General features: G+C 39.1%; 4 protein-coding genes across 13 annotated transcripts in view; 2 read left to right on the forward strand and 2 right to left on the reverse strand.

Annotated features, from left to right (window-relative positions):
• The window catches only part of Ttc30 (tetratricopeptide repeat domain 30), a 42,453-nt gene extending 36,709 nt beyond the window's left edge, over positions 1-5,744 (reverse strand). For 2 of the 6 annotated variants that reach the window (XM_043417619.1, XM_043417620.1), the window contains exons 1-5: positions 5,485-5,743; positions 5,304-5,409; positions 966-1,031; positions 475-819; positions 10-397 (exon numbers count right to left, since the gene is read on the reverse strand). In XM_043417619.1, the coding sequence (XP_043273554.1) occupies positions 10-397; positions 475-819; positions 966-1,031; positions 5,304-5,409; positions 5,485-5,558 (979 nt within the window). In that variant the 5' untranslated portion in view covers positions 5,559-5,743. Of the gene's footprint in view, positions 1-9; positions 398-474; positions 820-965; positions 1,032-1,111; positions 1,242-5,303; positions 5,410-5,484 lie in introns of those variants that run through there. The other 4 variants (XM_043417621.1, XM_043417623.1, XM_043417618.1 and 1 more) reach the window with 4 other exon arrangements.
• On the forward strand, positions 1,456-4,906 carry LOC122409815 (DNA repair protein XRCC4-like). Its single transcript, XM_043417656.1, has 3 exons — positions 1,456-1,625; positions 2,256-2,998; positions 4,199-4,906. Exons 1-2 carry the CDS (start codon positions 1,491-1,493, stop codon positions 2,991-2,993), a joined length of 873 nt encoding a protein of 290 aa, XP_043273591.1. The 5' UTR covers positions 1,456-1,490; the 3' UTR covers positions 2,994-2,998; positions 4,199-4,906.
• A 140-nt stretch (positions 5,745-5,884) lies between the features above and the next one.
• Positions 5,885-10,287, forward strand: LOC122409811 (RAB6A-GEF complex partner protein 2). Of its 4 annotated transcripts, none has more exons than XM_043417647.1 (6): positions 5,885-6,023; positions 6,279-6,541; positions 6,612-6,719; positions 6,791-6,940; positions 7,021-7,133; positions 7,584-8,216. In XM_043417647.1, the coding sequence occupies exons 2-6, from the start codon at positions 6,298-6,300 to the stop codon at positions 8,115-8,117; spliced, it is 1,149 nt and encodes a 382-aa protein (XP_043273582.1). In that variant the 5' UTR covers positions 5,885-6,023; positions 6,279-6,297; the 3' UTR covers positions 8,118-8,216. The 4 variants fall into 4 exon arrangements, with proteins under 4 accessions (XP_043273582.1, XP_043273581.1, XP_043273580.1 ...); XM_043417646.1 differs by lacking the exon at positions 5,885-6,023 and adding an exon at positions 6,047-6,136; XM_043417645.1 differs by lacking the exon at positions 5,885-6,023 and adding an exon at positions 10,157-10,287 and having other exon boundaries at positions 6,144-6,541; positions 7,584-8,126.
• On the reverse strand, positions 8,124-11,761 carry sage (salivary gland-expressed bHLH). 2 transcript variants are annotated; one of them, XM_043417654.1, is made up of 4 exons: positions 10,672-11,761; positions 10,352-10,568; positions 10,026-10,241; positions 8,124-8,878 (listed from the first exon to the last, which is right to left on the reverse strand). In XM_043417654.1, exons 1-4 carry the CDS (start codon positions 10,723-10,725, stop codon positions 8,430-8,432), a joined length of 936 nt encoding a protein of 311 aa, XP_043273589.1. In that variant the 5' UTR covers positions 10,726-11,761; the 3' UTR covers positions 8,124-8,429. The 2 variants fall into 2 exon arrangements, with proteins under 2 accessions (XP_043273589.1, XP_043273587.1); XM_043417652.1 differs by having other exon boundaries at positions 10,352-11,761.
• Between the last annotated feature and the right edge of the window lie 18 nt (positions 11,762-11,779).

Genomic DNA, 11,779 nt, shown 5'->3' on the forward strand with positions numbered 1-11,779 from the left:
GAGACATACAGTTTTGCAATTGATATTCGATGGCTGCCTTAAGATTGAAGGCTTCAGTGAGAGCAGTTTCGTGAAGCGTAAGTGTATTTCCAACGCTTCGTACTTCGATTCCTTCAGTTGCTGTACCGACACTCAACTCTGGATGTTCCCGAATACCTTGCTCGATGATATCGGCTATAGTACCATCACGAAAGTTACTTTTGGTGATTATCATGTTCGTTGCATCACGCGATAATTCGTAATTAATACGAATACACTTACCAATGTGTTTTAGAGAAGCTGCGTATTCCTTCAGCCTGTAATAACAGAGAGCAACGTTGTATGACAGATGAGGTTTGAATCCCACGATTTGAAGAGCATTTGAAAATTTTTTCAAAGCTTTCTCATACTCTGCCTCCTGGAAAATATAGTCAACGATTCAAACATGTGCTTTTGACGATGGAGAAACGATTATATTTGGTTGGCTAAATTCACCTTGTAAGCCAAACATCCCAAATTTATTTCCGTATCAACGTCGTCTTCGGGACATTGATCCACAAAGCTTTTCGCCGCAACGATATCTTCTTGTCCGTATTTAATGGCAGCCTGGAGCTTTCGTACTTTACCCTCCATGTCGGTGGACTCGTCAGTTGCGATACTCGCACATACCGACCAGGCTTCCTGATACAAACAAGCCTGATGAAGAGACTGGGCGTAACGGAGTTTGTAGAGATTCTCCTCCGGATACGAGTGCAACAATTTCTCGTAACAATCCGCTGCACCGATGAAATCTTGTGTGTAGAAATAACAGTGAGCCAGTAAGGACAAACATGCTCGTGACTGTTAACCGAACCACCATATCCAACATTAAATGAGGCATCATTAAACATCAATAAATTAATTCACCAGTATTGAATATTTGTATCATGAAATCTCATATTAAATTAAAAAAAATATATATATAAATGTATATATTATACGCGTACTTCAGAATGCGAGACCAGTAGCTCTGTCAGTATTTGTATTGTTTCCGTGTACCGCTGTTCTTTAATCTGTAACATTTTTTCCTCATACCATTTTATCCGTGAATAATATACAAATCGCTGGTGTGATTCTTACTACAATCTCTTACCATCGTGTAAATCGTTTTTGTGTATTCTCCATCCCTGATTTGTAAATTTTGTATGAAATTCGTCATATTTACGGATTTTATTAAATACAGTCGTTTCGCTGGTTTTTTAGAATTATTAAGCCCGATTGCAGTAACAATCAAATGTTTTTGTCTTTTTCGAAGCGTGTGGCGTGTGTTTTGACGGTTTTGACAGATACCTTCGAAACAATTACCATGGCGACGGAGGCGGTGTCATCACACGCCGCCGTCACGTGGTCGTTGCTAAGAGACAGTAATCGACGGAGAGGAGTGGGATAGTGGGAAGAAAAATTGTTGGGTATTCAGGTTCGTAGCTTCCGAATTCGTCAGCTGTTTCAGAGATTCTTGTTAAATAATAAAAATGGGGAAGAACTTCGTCTGCGAGGTATTGAACAACGAGGATCAGAGACCTATGACAATCAGCAGTGAATGGTCGACCGACGAAATATTCAAAATAACAGTCTTGAGAGAAGGAACGGTGCCTCTGCGTGGTCAGGTATATTTAGACATAAGTACCTGCTGTTGTTGACGCTGGTACTATTTGAGAAGTTTTCAAGTATTTTTATCTCATAACTTGTCAAATAACTTTTTTCAATAATAGAAAATCATGTTTATTTCTTTTAAATACTTCAATTAAGTTCATCTTTTATATCGTATCGTTCGTACATGAACAACCGGATACCATCAATCCAATAATAGCCCAGAAACCTCAATCTAACTGAACAATTGGTTTCCTTGTGGATATGACTTATTTAAAGAGAAGGTGTGGTTCTTGTTTTGTAAAACTGCACGATAGCCACTGTGTATAGAATCTTTCAAATGTGCATGACAAGATCATGATAATAGTTTTCAAGGAAAAATTAACCTGCAATTTAACTTCAAATATCTGTACAGTTCAAAGCAGAGACGATTCAAAGTTACTTTTCACTGTGCACATAAAAAAAGAATTGTTTTCAGGTTATTGTCCTTGAAGTCAGCAAGTAAAAAGGCCAATTGTAAATCATTTTTGAATCATGTTAAATCCCTCATAGAATCTTTTGATAAAAAATATTAGACATCTGTTCCTCATAAATTATTCTGAACATTGATGCTTATTCCTTCTTTTCATTCATTATGACATTGGCAGACTACGGTGGATCAACAGCTGCAGGAGTATCCACGCTCTGAAGTATCAAAAGAGCAGGCAATCCTGGATATACAAGATGAATTGTCAGGAAACGACACCAGGGTTCAATTCGTTTTGAGAGGTCCAAAACTGTCCTGGAAAATGAACCTTTGGTGGAAGGGAGGTGTGAAAGTTGAGCCGATTGAAAATATTACACTTTTTGCGAATATTTGCCAGAGATGGTTAAGTGAGCAGGCCAATTCGTACCGGGCCGAAGAAGAAATGAGACGAGAAAACGAGGCTCTTAGACGTAGTCACACGGAACTTGTAGCCAAACTCAATTCATTGGAAATTTCTAAAAAAAGAATGGAGGATTTTCTCTATACAAGATTTTTATCAGTTCTTAATGAGAAAAAGAAAAAAATTAAACAACTTGAGGAAAGGTTAAAAGCATGTGACAGCGGCATGACTGTTTCTAATGAACGATCCGTGTACGACGAGGATACCGAGGACGAACGAGAGAACAATTCAAATGACGAAACAAAGACAGATGTGTGCAACGTAATTCCATCCGTATCTGGGACCAACGTCAATAAAACGCAGTCCGTCACGAATAGTGAAGATTTGCTCAATCAGCGATTCAGTTTTTCTTCAGAGAGTGAGCAGGATGACATTGAACTTAGATTCCCAGAGACTCAGGATAGTCTCAATTCTAAAATGGAGGAAGAGGAGGAGGAGCCTGATTTATTTTCTCAATGAGAATGGTAAGTGTTAAGGGGACAAATAGGATTAGATTGAATCTTTTTAATTCTATAAATTGTCAGTAAAACTATTCAAAAATTTGTTCGAAATTGAGTGAAATAAAAAATTGACATTCGTTTTAAGGAAGATATTGCGTTTCTTGTGATTCAACAAAGTATAACTGAACTTTTTTGCTCTCTTTATGATCAAAAAAACGATTAAAATTTATTCTCGCAATTATTAAAATTTTGTGTAACTTATTTGTTAAGATTGATAAATTTTGAATATTATGATAGCGGTTAAAATACTTTCGTAGTAAAGTCGTCAAGCAAAGTGTGACAACAGCCATCTTCTATTTACATGCCTATGCATATCTATGTTTTAAACCAGCTGGCTCATAGGATTGTCGAAACTTCCGCTGTTTATGCCGTTATTACTCGTTAACCTCAATGAGTGTTTTTTCTTTTTCCATTCCCAAGTTATTTTCAACGTTAACAAGGGTTTTTTAAGGCATCATTGGTCTCTAAAAACATTCTACTTTCTTATTTTCGTTTTTGGCTCTTCTAAGTTGAGAGAATCCTATTACATTAAATTCAAATCATCACACAGGGAGTGTACCTGTCATAAGAGCCTATGTATAACCCTTCAAAAAATGTGATTTTTGTTCATTGATTTCTCAATAACTAGACGGTAAATCCTCTAATAATTCCGGGAATAGACGCGTGGTGTATATTTCTAGCATATTTCAAAATGTCAAGTCTTTAAGTTGGAATTTTCGATTTCCATTAGATTCGCGTTAACTTCCTTAATGTTATAAACGATGAAGTGAACCCCCTTCAAGTAAATTTGATACCTGATTAATTTAAGATGAAAAAAAATCGTACTCTCCAGAATGTATATGAACCTTAGTCTGATGACCGACGTAGCAGCTGCTACCGTTCTCATTTGCCAAGTAATTATACTTCCAAAAAACACAGTTTCTACCTAAACATATGTATAAAACGTCCTAAAATTTTTATTAAATTGTATAAATTCCTTGTATGTAAAAAAAAATTCATGAAAAACAAAAAAATACGTATTTACCCCCTCAAATTCACTAAATATATAAAACAGGAATCAATCTGTAAATCCCATAGCAATTCGGGTGTTATATTAGGAAAATTCAATTTTTACTTAACGTCTACTCGATTAAAATAGTTTCCGCGTAATTTTGATTTTTTCAGATAAGTGTGTCCGCGTGGCTGGCGTGGATATTCAACTCTGCGATAAACGTTTTTTCGAGAAATAAAACCAAAACGGTTGTAAGGAAAAACAGGCTGGGATCCATCAGGTTCAATCATTTGCCAATGGTCAAACGGACAAATTTCTGGTTTGTCGAGGATCCCCATGCGATGAAAGAATTGACATGGTGTAGTTGCCTCTCGACTCGGTCCGCTTGGTATTCGAAATATCAGATATTGGGTCCAAGGATAACGAGGTGGAAGACTGATGCTTCGATTAATTTTCGGTTCCTCCACTCCTACTAGTTCTCGAATCCCTTTCATAATTATCTGCTCGTGATTAGAGAATGAACACCTCATTTTAGAAATTTTATATTTTTCTGCTAACGCAGTCGATTTATGAGCTTTCCGGTCGATATGAAAAAGAAAAAGCAGCAGATTATAGACCTGAATGTGAGAAAATTTGTTTATTCCGCATTTTTCGAGGCCAAAAATTTCAAGAAGCATAAGGCGACGTCCGTTGATCGAGTTCCGTCGAAAGCAATCCTAAATTAATAAAAAAAATTTTTTTTCAATCATCTCTCGGCGTGCTTAAAATGGAATAGATGGAAGTGATGACTTAAGGAGGGTGGCTAGCGACGATACAATGTAGCCATGCTAAACCATGTTAAATACATTAAAAATTTCAAAATGATAAAAATTTAATAAAATTTGGCGAACATATTCTTTAGTGCCAAATTTGACAATACAAATTTTTTAAGATTTTTCTTCTGTACAGTATTCGAGTAATTGATCACTAAAGTTCACGTGTATAAGCATAGCGTTTCCATATATATATGTGGGTATACATTCCGGGCATAAGAAATCTGCTTTAATGCGTAATTACTCGATAACTAAGGCAGAAGAAAATTTTGAAAAAAATTGTGTCTTCGCACTTGATGTTGAAGAACATTATCACCAAATTTGATCAATTTCTTATCATTTTGACGAATGTAGCCACCCTCCTTAATCTGATGTTAGAGTATATCGCATGTATATATTGAGTTAAAGAAATAATAATAACTTTATACTGCGGCAATCCAAGTTTTGTACTCAACCAATTTTCTACCTCGTCAAAGCTCCATTCCCAACAGATTGGCATTGGCAATTGATCCACTACATTACCGGCATATTCACTGAGTTTCGGTGGTGATGGCAACCAGGGTCTGTACTCTCTGTATCACAAATTACATATAGGTACACGGTAGTAAATTATCCACTGCAGAGCCTGTTGGCTACGTAATTATTACCCGTCATTTTTCAATTTTTCTTTATTTGTTTCCCATAAAATTTTCGAGGTGAAATTATTTTCAGTTTTTCTCATGGTGAATGAAATCTTACTGCTATTTGATCCGCGCTGTTTTATTGAAATTTCTACGCTTGCCAAAATATGACAGTGAAAGCGAAATAATAATAATAGATTGAGCGATTTCGAAACACCACGATTCGCGCGCTACATTTATTTTCTGCGCGGATTAAACCGTCGTGACACGAATCTTATCTTAGTCTTAGGACGGACGTGTATCTTCATAATAATTCTGGTGACTACTATTTTTCACACACAGATTTTATGAATAATTATTGCATTTTTTATCGAAGATATTTATATATAATTGACGAAAAAGTTTGTCAGCTTCCACAGATTTTTGTGGTCGGTCACTCTATTACATCTGCAACAGATCGATAGAGCGTTTGAATGATTTCTTGACAGCTCGAACCACACAGCGTTTTTGTGATGTAGAATTTTTGTTTTTCCGGAAAAAAAAAAAATCTCCGAGATTTGAAAAAGGTAAGCACTGCGCTTGCGCCTGACGTATGATTGATGATTCATTCTTCCCCGATTCCCCCAACCCCACTTTCTAAACGTTGTTTGACGTTGTAAGGATGTCAAGTCAATCACAGGTTAGTTTCTCAAGTGTAACGGTGTAACCTCGGATGTTGTGATGAGTGTCATATAATCATCATAATCAATAATTAGCTTGTAACATACGTCAGCACATTTTGAGAATCAATGTAGTTCAAAAGACCGAAACATTTGATTTAGGGCTGTAACGCATTCAAAGATGATCGAGATTGTAGCCAAACTCAGAAAAGGTTCGGTTTATTTTTCCGGTGAGGTTATAGAATGTTTGGTCACATTCAGCAATCCTCCAAACCCGATACACCAAAAATCTCAAAGTCACAGCGATGTTTTTGAGTGTTTGGCTTGGGCAAGTGCTCAGGTACACTGTCAATGTTCGACCAACGGAAAAGTTGTGCTCGCTGATCGACTCGATTCGACGACGAGATTAGCTGCGATAAACGCAGGCAGGTAACTTCTTAATCTCTGGTTTTCCATTGCTTTTCTTGTCAGTTTAAGCGAACAGAATTTTTGTAGATACAACTTTTGCACCATGGCAGCGGGATAACGGCCATGCAGTTTTGAACACAAAGCCCAAAATATTGTTTTGTGATCTTCGACTTTCGCCAGGAGAGAGCAAAACTTGTGAGTAGCTTATCGCCAACGTGATTCTCATCTTTGTTCTTACTTTTCAAAATATTTGTTCCCTCTCGCAGACATTTACCGGGAGATAATCCCAGGAGAAGCTCCTCCCTCATACCGGGGTCAAGCTGTCAAATATTCTTACAAAATTACCGTCGGAACACAGAGAGTCAATTCAGCCATAAACCTCTTAAGAATCCCGTTCAGAGTTCTTTCTCTCGGTGGTAAATTAACTTTGGTTTTATCCAAACACATATCTCACTTTTATTGTCAATATTGATGAATAATTCTTCTTTTGTCACAGAATTACCAGAACTAGCTACATGTAATGACAGTGTTGATCTAAGTCCCAACAATCCTTTCATGGAAACGCAAGATCATGATGCTCCACTGGACGTTGCGCTGCAAACACTTCAGGTAAAATAAAGTTTCTTCAGTCGTGTTACTGATAAACTTTGATTTCTATTTTTTAGAAAGATTGGAACTATGAATAGATAGAAATTTTTTTTCTGATAAAACCATTGGAATACTTGGGTTGAGTTTTTCTTTCGTCAAGAATTTGAAAACCACAATTACTTCTCTCTGCAAAAAACTAATGTTTAAAGTGGCAGTTGAACACAATTTGTTGTTTCGCCAGGAACAAGGACATGGAACCAGAGAAAAAAATACTTTGAAGCCCAATAAACGAGTATAGCATGATCGCAAAAAAATGTTGAGCAAATCTGGTCTCATCCGCTATCATTTATTTGTTCCAAAATATTTCAAATTGAATTCAATATTTTCATCAATTTTTCATACGAGCCCTCGTACTTAATGAAAATGCTCAGACCATCGTTGACCTTGGACCTAATTTTATTCAAATTCCAGAATTTGACTGCTCGTCGCAGTCCCAATTTTTACAACATTACAAACGGGCGAGGTCGGGTAGTGCGATTTTGCCTTTTCAAGAATTCTTACAAGCTCGGTGAGGATATCGTCGGTACGTTTGATTTTTCGAACGCGACCGTCACGTGCGCCCAGGTCTCGGTTGCTCTGCAATCAGAGGAGCGCATCGCTGAGGAGTACAGACGTGGAGGGGCGTCCGCCGTCCCTTCCTTGGTCAGTTACAACAAGCATCACGAAGTTTGTCTCGGGCTCCGATACTCTCATCTCGTACTCCCGATACCACTCCACGTCACACCCGATTTCACGACCGATCTTGTCACGCTGAAGTGGCGTTTGCACTTCGAATTCGTAACGACACCTCGACTGGTGGAGATGCCGAACGATACGACAACGTCTTGGCAGGCCCCTTCCTCCCTGGACGTCGAAACGATGATATGGGACTTACCTCTTCACATACATCCTACGACGACACCTCCGAACTCGGCCCCCCAAATTCGACACGCGATAGTCATATGACAGAAGCAGGCATGTAAATAATTTTTATTAATATAATATATCTATAACAATAATAATAATAATATTTATCGGAATAAATCACGAGGATAAGTATTTCAAGCTCGATATGTGTCAAACAAGGTGACGGTTGACCTACTCTCCATATTTCGTTTTCTTTTTCTTACATTTCCCTCCTCTCTCGCTTTCTTTCTGTTTCTCTCATTTTTCAAATGTGCTTAGTGAAAATAGAAAAGAAAATATTCGAATGCCGTTTCTCGTGGTCGCATGGGACGAATACGCGTGTACCGATGATCCGGTGTTTTTCGTAGAGGATCAAGACGGCAGATTGTACCGCATGGGATGATGGTCGTCCTGCTGTTCGCTCGACAATCGTGCAAGCAAGGGTGGTAGCGGAGGTGGTGGTGGAGGCGCGAAAGGAGCGTGATAATCGTAGCGATAATAGGCGAATGACTCCCAACGCGTTGGATGTTGAACATCGAAAGAAGCTCCACCGGGAGTGCTCGCTCCGTAATATCCTGGTCTCTCGGGAGCACCGACCGCGGCAGCAGCAGCAGCTGCAGCCGCTGCCGTGTACGGATATTGAGGCTCCAAAAGACTTTGAAGATGCCTTATATACGTTATTGCGTGCCTCAGCGATTCAATCTTCGAGAGTTTCTTTCCCGGAGGCTTGCAAACCGGCAGTTTTGACCTGAGCAGCTCGAACGCGCGATTCATATCCCTCATTCTCGTACGCTCACGGTCACAAGCCGATTTTTTGTAGTCTAAAACAAAATAGAATTATCGATCGTTAACGTTGCTTAGGATAACATGAAAAAGCCTTACGGGAATTCGGGTAAAAGCTAACAGCGATCAATTCACTTGCAATTTCAATGACAATTCATTGTTTTATAACAAACCACCGGGACTAATATTCTGCTCCCTTTCAATTTTGTTCTCATACAAAGTCATTTTCAAAGTGAAATCGGAGTAAAAAGCACTGTTCTCCACTGTTTTGAGATTTGACTATTTTGAAATTAATTTTCCAAGATCTTGGACAATAAATGGTTGTGCTGTTATCTTGGGAATAGCTTGTATGAATTCAAATCCGCTCACCCCAAAATATACAATTAAAAAAAAAACTTCAACTTCTATAAATTTTTTGATACTTTTGAGACTTCCAGTGATTTGTCATGAAATAGCAGAAAGAACTTTTGGGTGGAAATGAATAGACTGTCACCAACGAAAATAACCAAATTACACAAAGTCCAAAATCTTGATTCGAATCAATTAAATATTTTTCGCATTATAATCAAGCAAAAGATCTTTCTTTATCACGTGGCTGAATTTTTATTCACATCAATCTTATCACCAATAGTTTCGCTAAAATGTATCGTATCTCTGAATTCAAATTTCTTTCCCTATCATCTTTTATTATCAATTCTAACTCAATCAAATCGAAACGCGAACAGTTGTCGACTCATAAGTTTCCTCCCTACTGCGATAGATTTTAATACTTTTATAAATGTTAAATTTTCGTACAAACACATTATTTTCCTAACGAGTTTTAAATTTCCCGTCCGAAATGATGAAAATTGGTCCCATTGTTGGCAAGTTGAAAATTTTTGTTTCAAAAGATTCAAAGTGGTCTTCTTCATCGATACAAATCTAACGAATGGATATCAAAGGTTTTATAATTTTTAAGTAAAACTTAAGAAAAACGTTAGTTTACCCGAACAAAAATGTTTCTTCGTGTCTATTTTAATGATTATTTAAAGAACGAATTGAAGAGTGCCCGTGGCTTGACGCAACCGCTACACGATAACGCAAAATGAAAAGAATTTTTTTGTATGATGCCAATATAGAAGAGAGCAGACTTGAATCAAAGAGCCATTGGACGAGGAAGAAAAAATAGCGAGAGGGGAGGCTTACCTTTCTCAGTTTGGCTGGGTTCCCGATGCATTGGTTTGATATTTGTCCGGTGAAGTAATTCCAGATGGGAGTGCGGTTCGAGGACTTCTGGTTCCGGGACTCGTATCACGCGTACGTTTTCTGGTGTGCAGGTGGCTTCGTAAGACCCGTTGTCGGGCCATCGTCGTCTGGAGGATCGTCGACGAAGAACCCCGGTGGAAGTTTCTTCGCCCGAGACTGGCAAGCGGAGCGATGGAAAATTAGAGCAGAAAGTAAGCGAGAGCGAGAGAGGAGTCACAAGTTACGAATGCGCCACGTGGCTAAAGTGAGAAAAAGAAAACAAATACTGGAGCTTCTTTGAAGACTGAGGCTGAATCGCAGAGGGTGTTCCAAGCTCGCCGAAGCGCTTTTGGCCCTTTCGCCTCGTCCGACTTCCTCGACGACTTTGGCGTGTTGTTTTTTCGTACTTTCGTCAAGATCCAAAAGAACCGGTGAACACCGGGAATACGCATCGTCACAGCGAGCGTTGTCGGCGCCTTCGTCGTCGTTGCTCTCGTTTTCCGACTGACCAGCCCAATGGGAAACAAATGAAAGTGAAATTAGTATCCAACGACAATGAAAAACAAACATTCGATCGAAGCGGATGCTTCGGGAGGATTTTCAATACCTCGTGCTTTACCACTTTTTTATCGCACTCTCCTCGATCATCGCTGTTCTCCATAACGAAAGAAGAACGAAAAAACTTGCACGCACGATGATCGAATGGAAAGTAGGAGGTGTGGGATTATAAATGGAGGATTCGCGGAAGGGCTCTTTCGGGAAGAAGAGCGCGCCTCCTTCCCGTACGGGATGTCACACGCGACTAGGCCACGCGAGGAAGCATTCCGTCTCATCGCACAATGAGTCGATCGGCTCTCTCGTATACGAGTCTGTCGTTATTAATGTTAATTTTATCCGTTTATTAAGTATTCAGGTGTTCGATCAGGGGCTCTCAAACGAATCGAGTCGAAAAGCCGTCTCCCGAGGTCTTGTATGCCACCTCATTCTTTTCTCCCCTTCGCCCTCGCTCCCCAGTCTTTATATCCATATTTTTTGATATTATGTCTCTCTCTCTCTCTCTCGCTGTCTTTTTCCACGACACATCACGATGATCTACGACGACTGGCTCGAATATCGATCATTTCGAAGCCCCTTCGCGTATCATTGCGATTATGAAGTTTTCAATTTTTCATTCAACGAACATTATTTTACGATTCGTGGTTTAACGTTTTTCCTTAAAATCACATGCCGGGCTAATTTTTTTCTCGATTACTCACAATTGTTTGTCGTAGTTCTATGCGATTCGAAAAAGTTTCCAAAAACGTATGAGACCGAGAGAGAGAAAGGGGGAGGGGGGACTAGAATGCATATTCGAATGAACATTCTTTTCTTATTTCCATTTGTACGAAAATGATTGTTGAATAGATCGGTCCCGGTTCGTTGGACGGGTCACCTCTCCTCTAAGAGCGGGTACGCTTCATTAACATAAGTACGGGCTAAGCGACGCGTCAGAGCGAGTGATCAAGACCAGGGGAGATAACAGAGAATATGAGAGAGAGAGAGAGAGAGAGAGGGCGTGTGAGCGTATGAAATGAAAATGGGAATAGAAATGTTTGCTCGGTGATACAATGATCCATCTAGCCGATGCCTGCGGTACTAATGAGGCCCGACGAGAATCGCTCGTGAGAGACGTACAATAGAGGCTAAAGAATAAAGTGCAATGGTACACATGGATG

This window comes from Venturia canescens, chromosome 4, assembly GCF_019457755.1.
Source record: "Venturia canescens isolate UGA chromosome 4, ASM1945775v1, whole genome shotgun sequence".
In the NCBI taxonomy this organism is placed as follows: Eukaryota; Metazoa; Arthropoda; class Insecta; order Hymenoptera; family Ichneumonidae; genus Venturia; species Venturia canescens.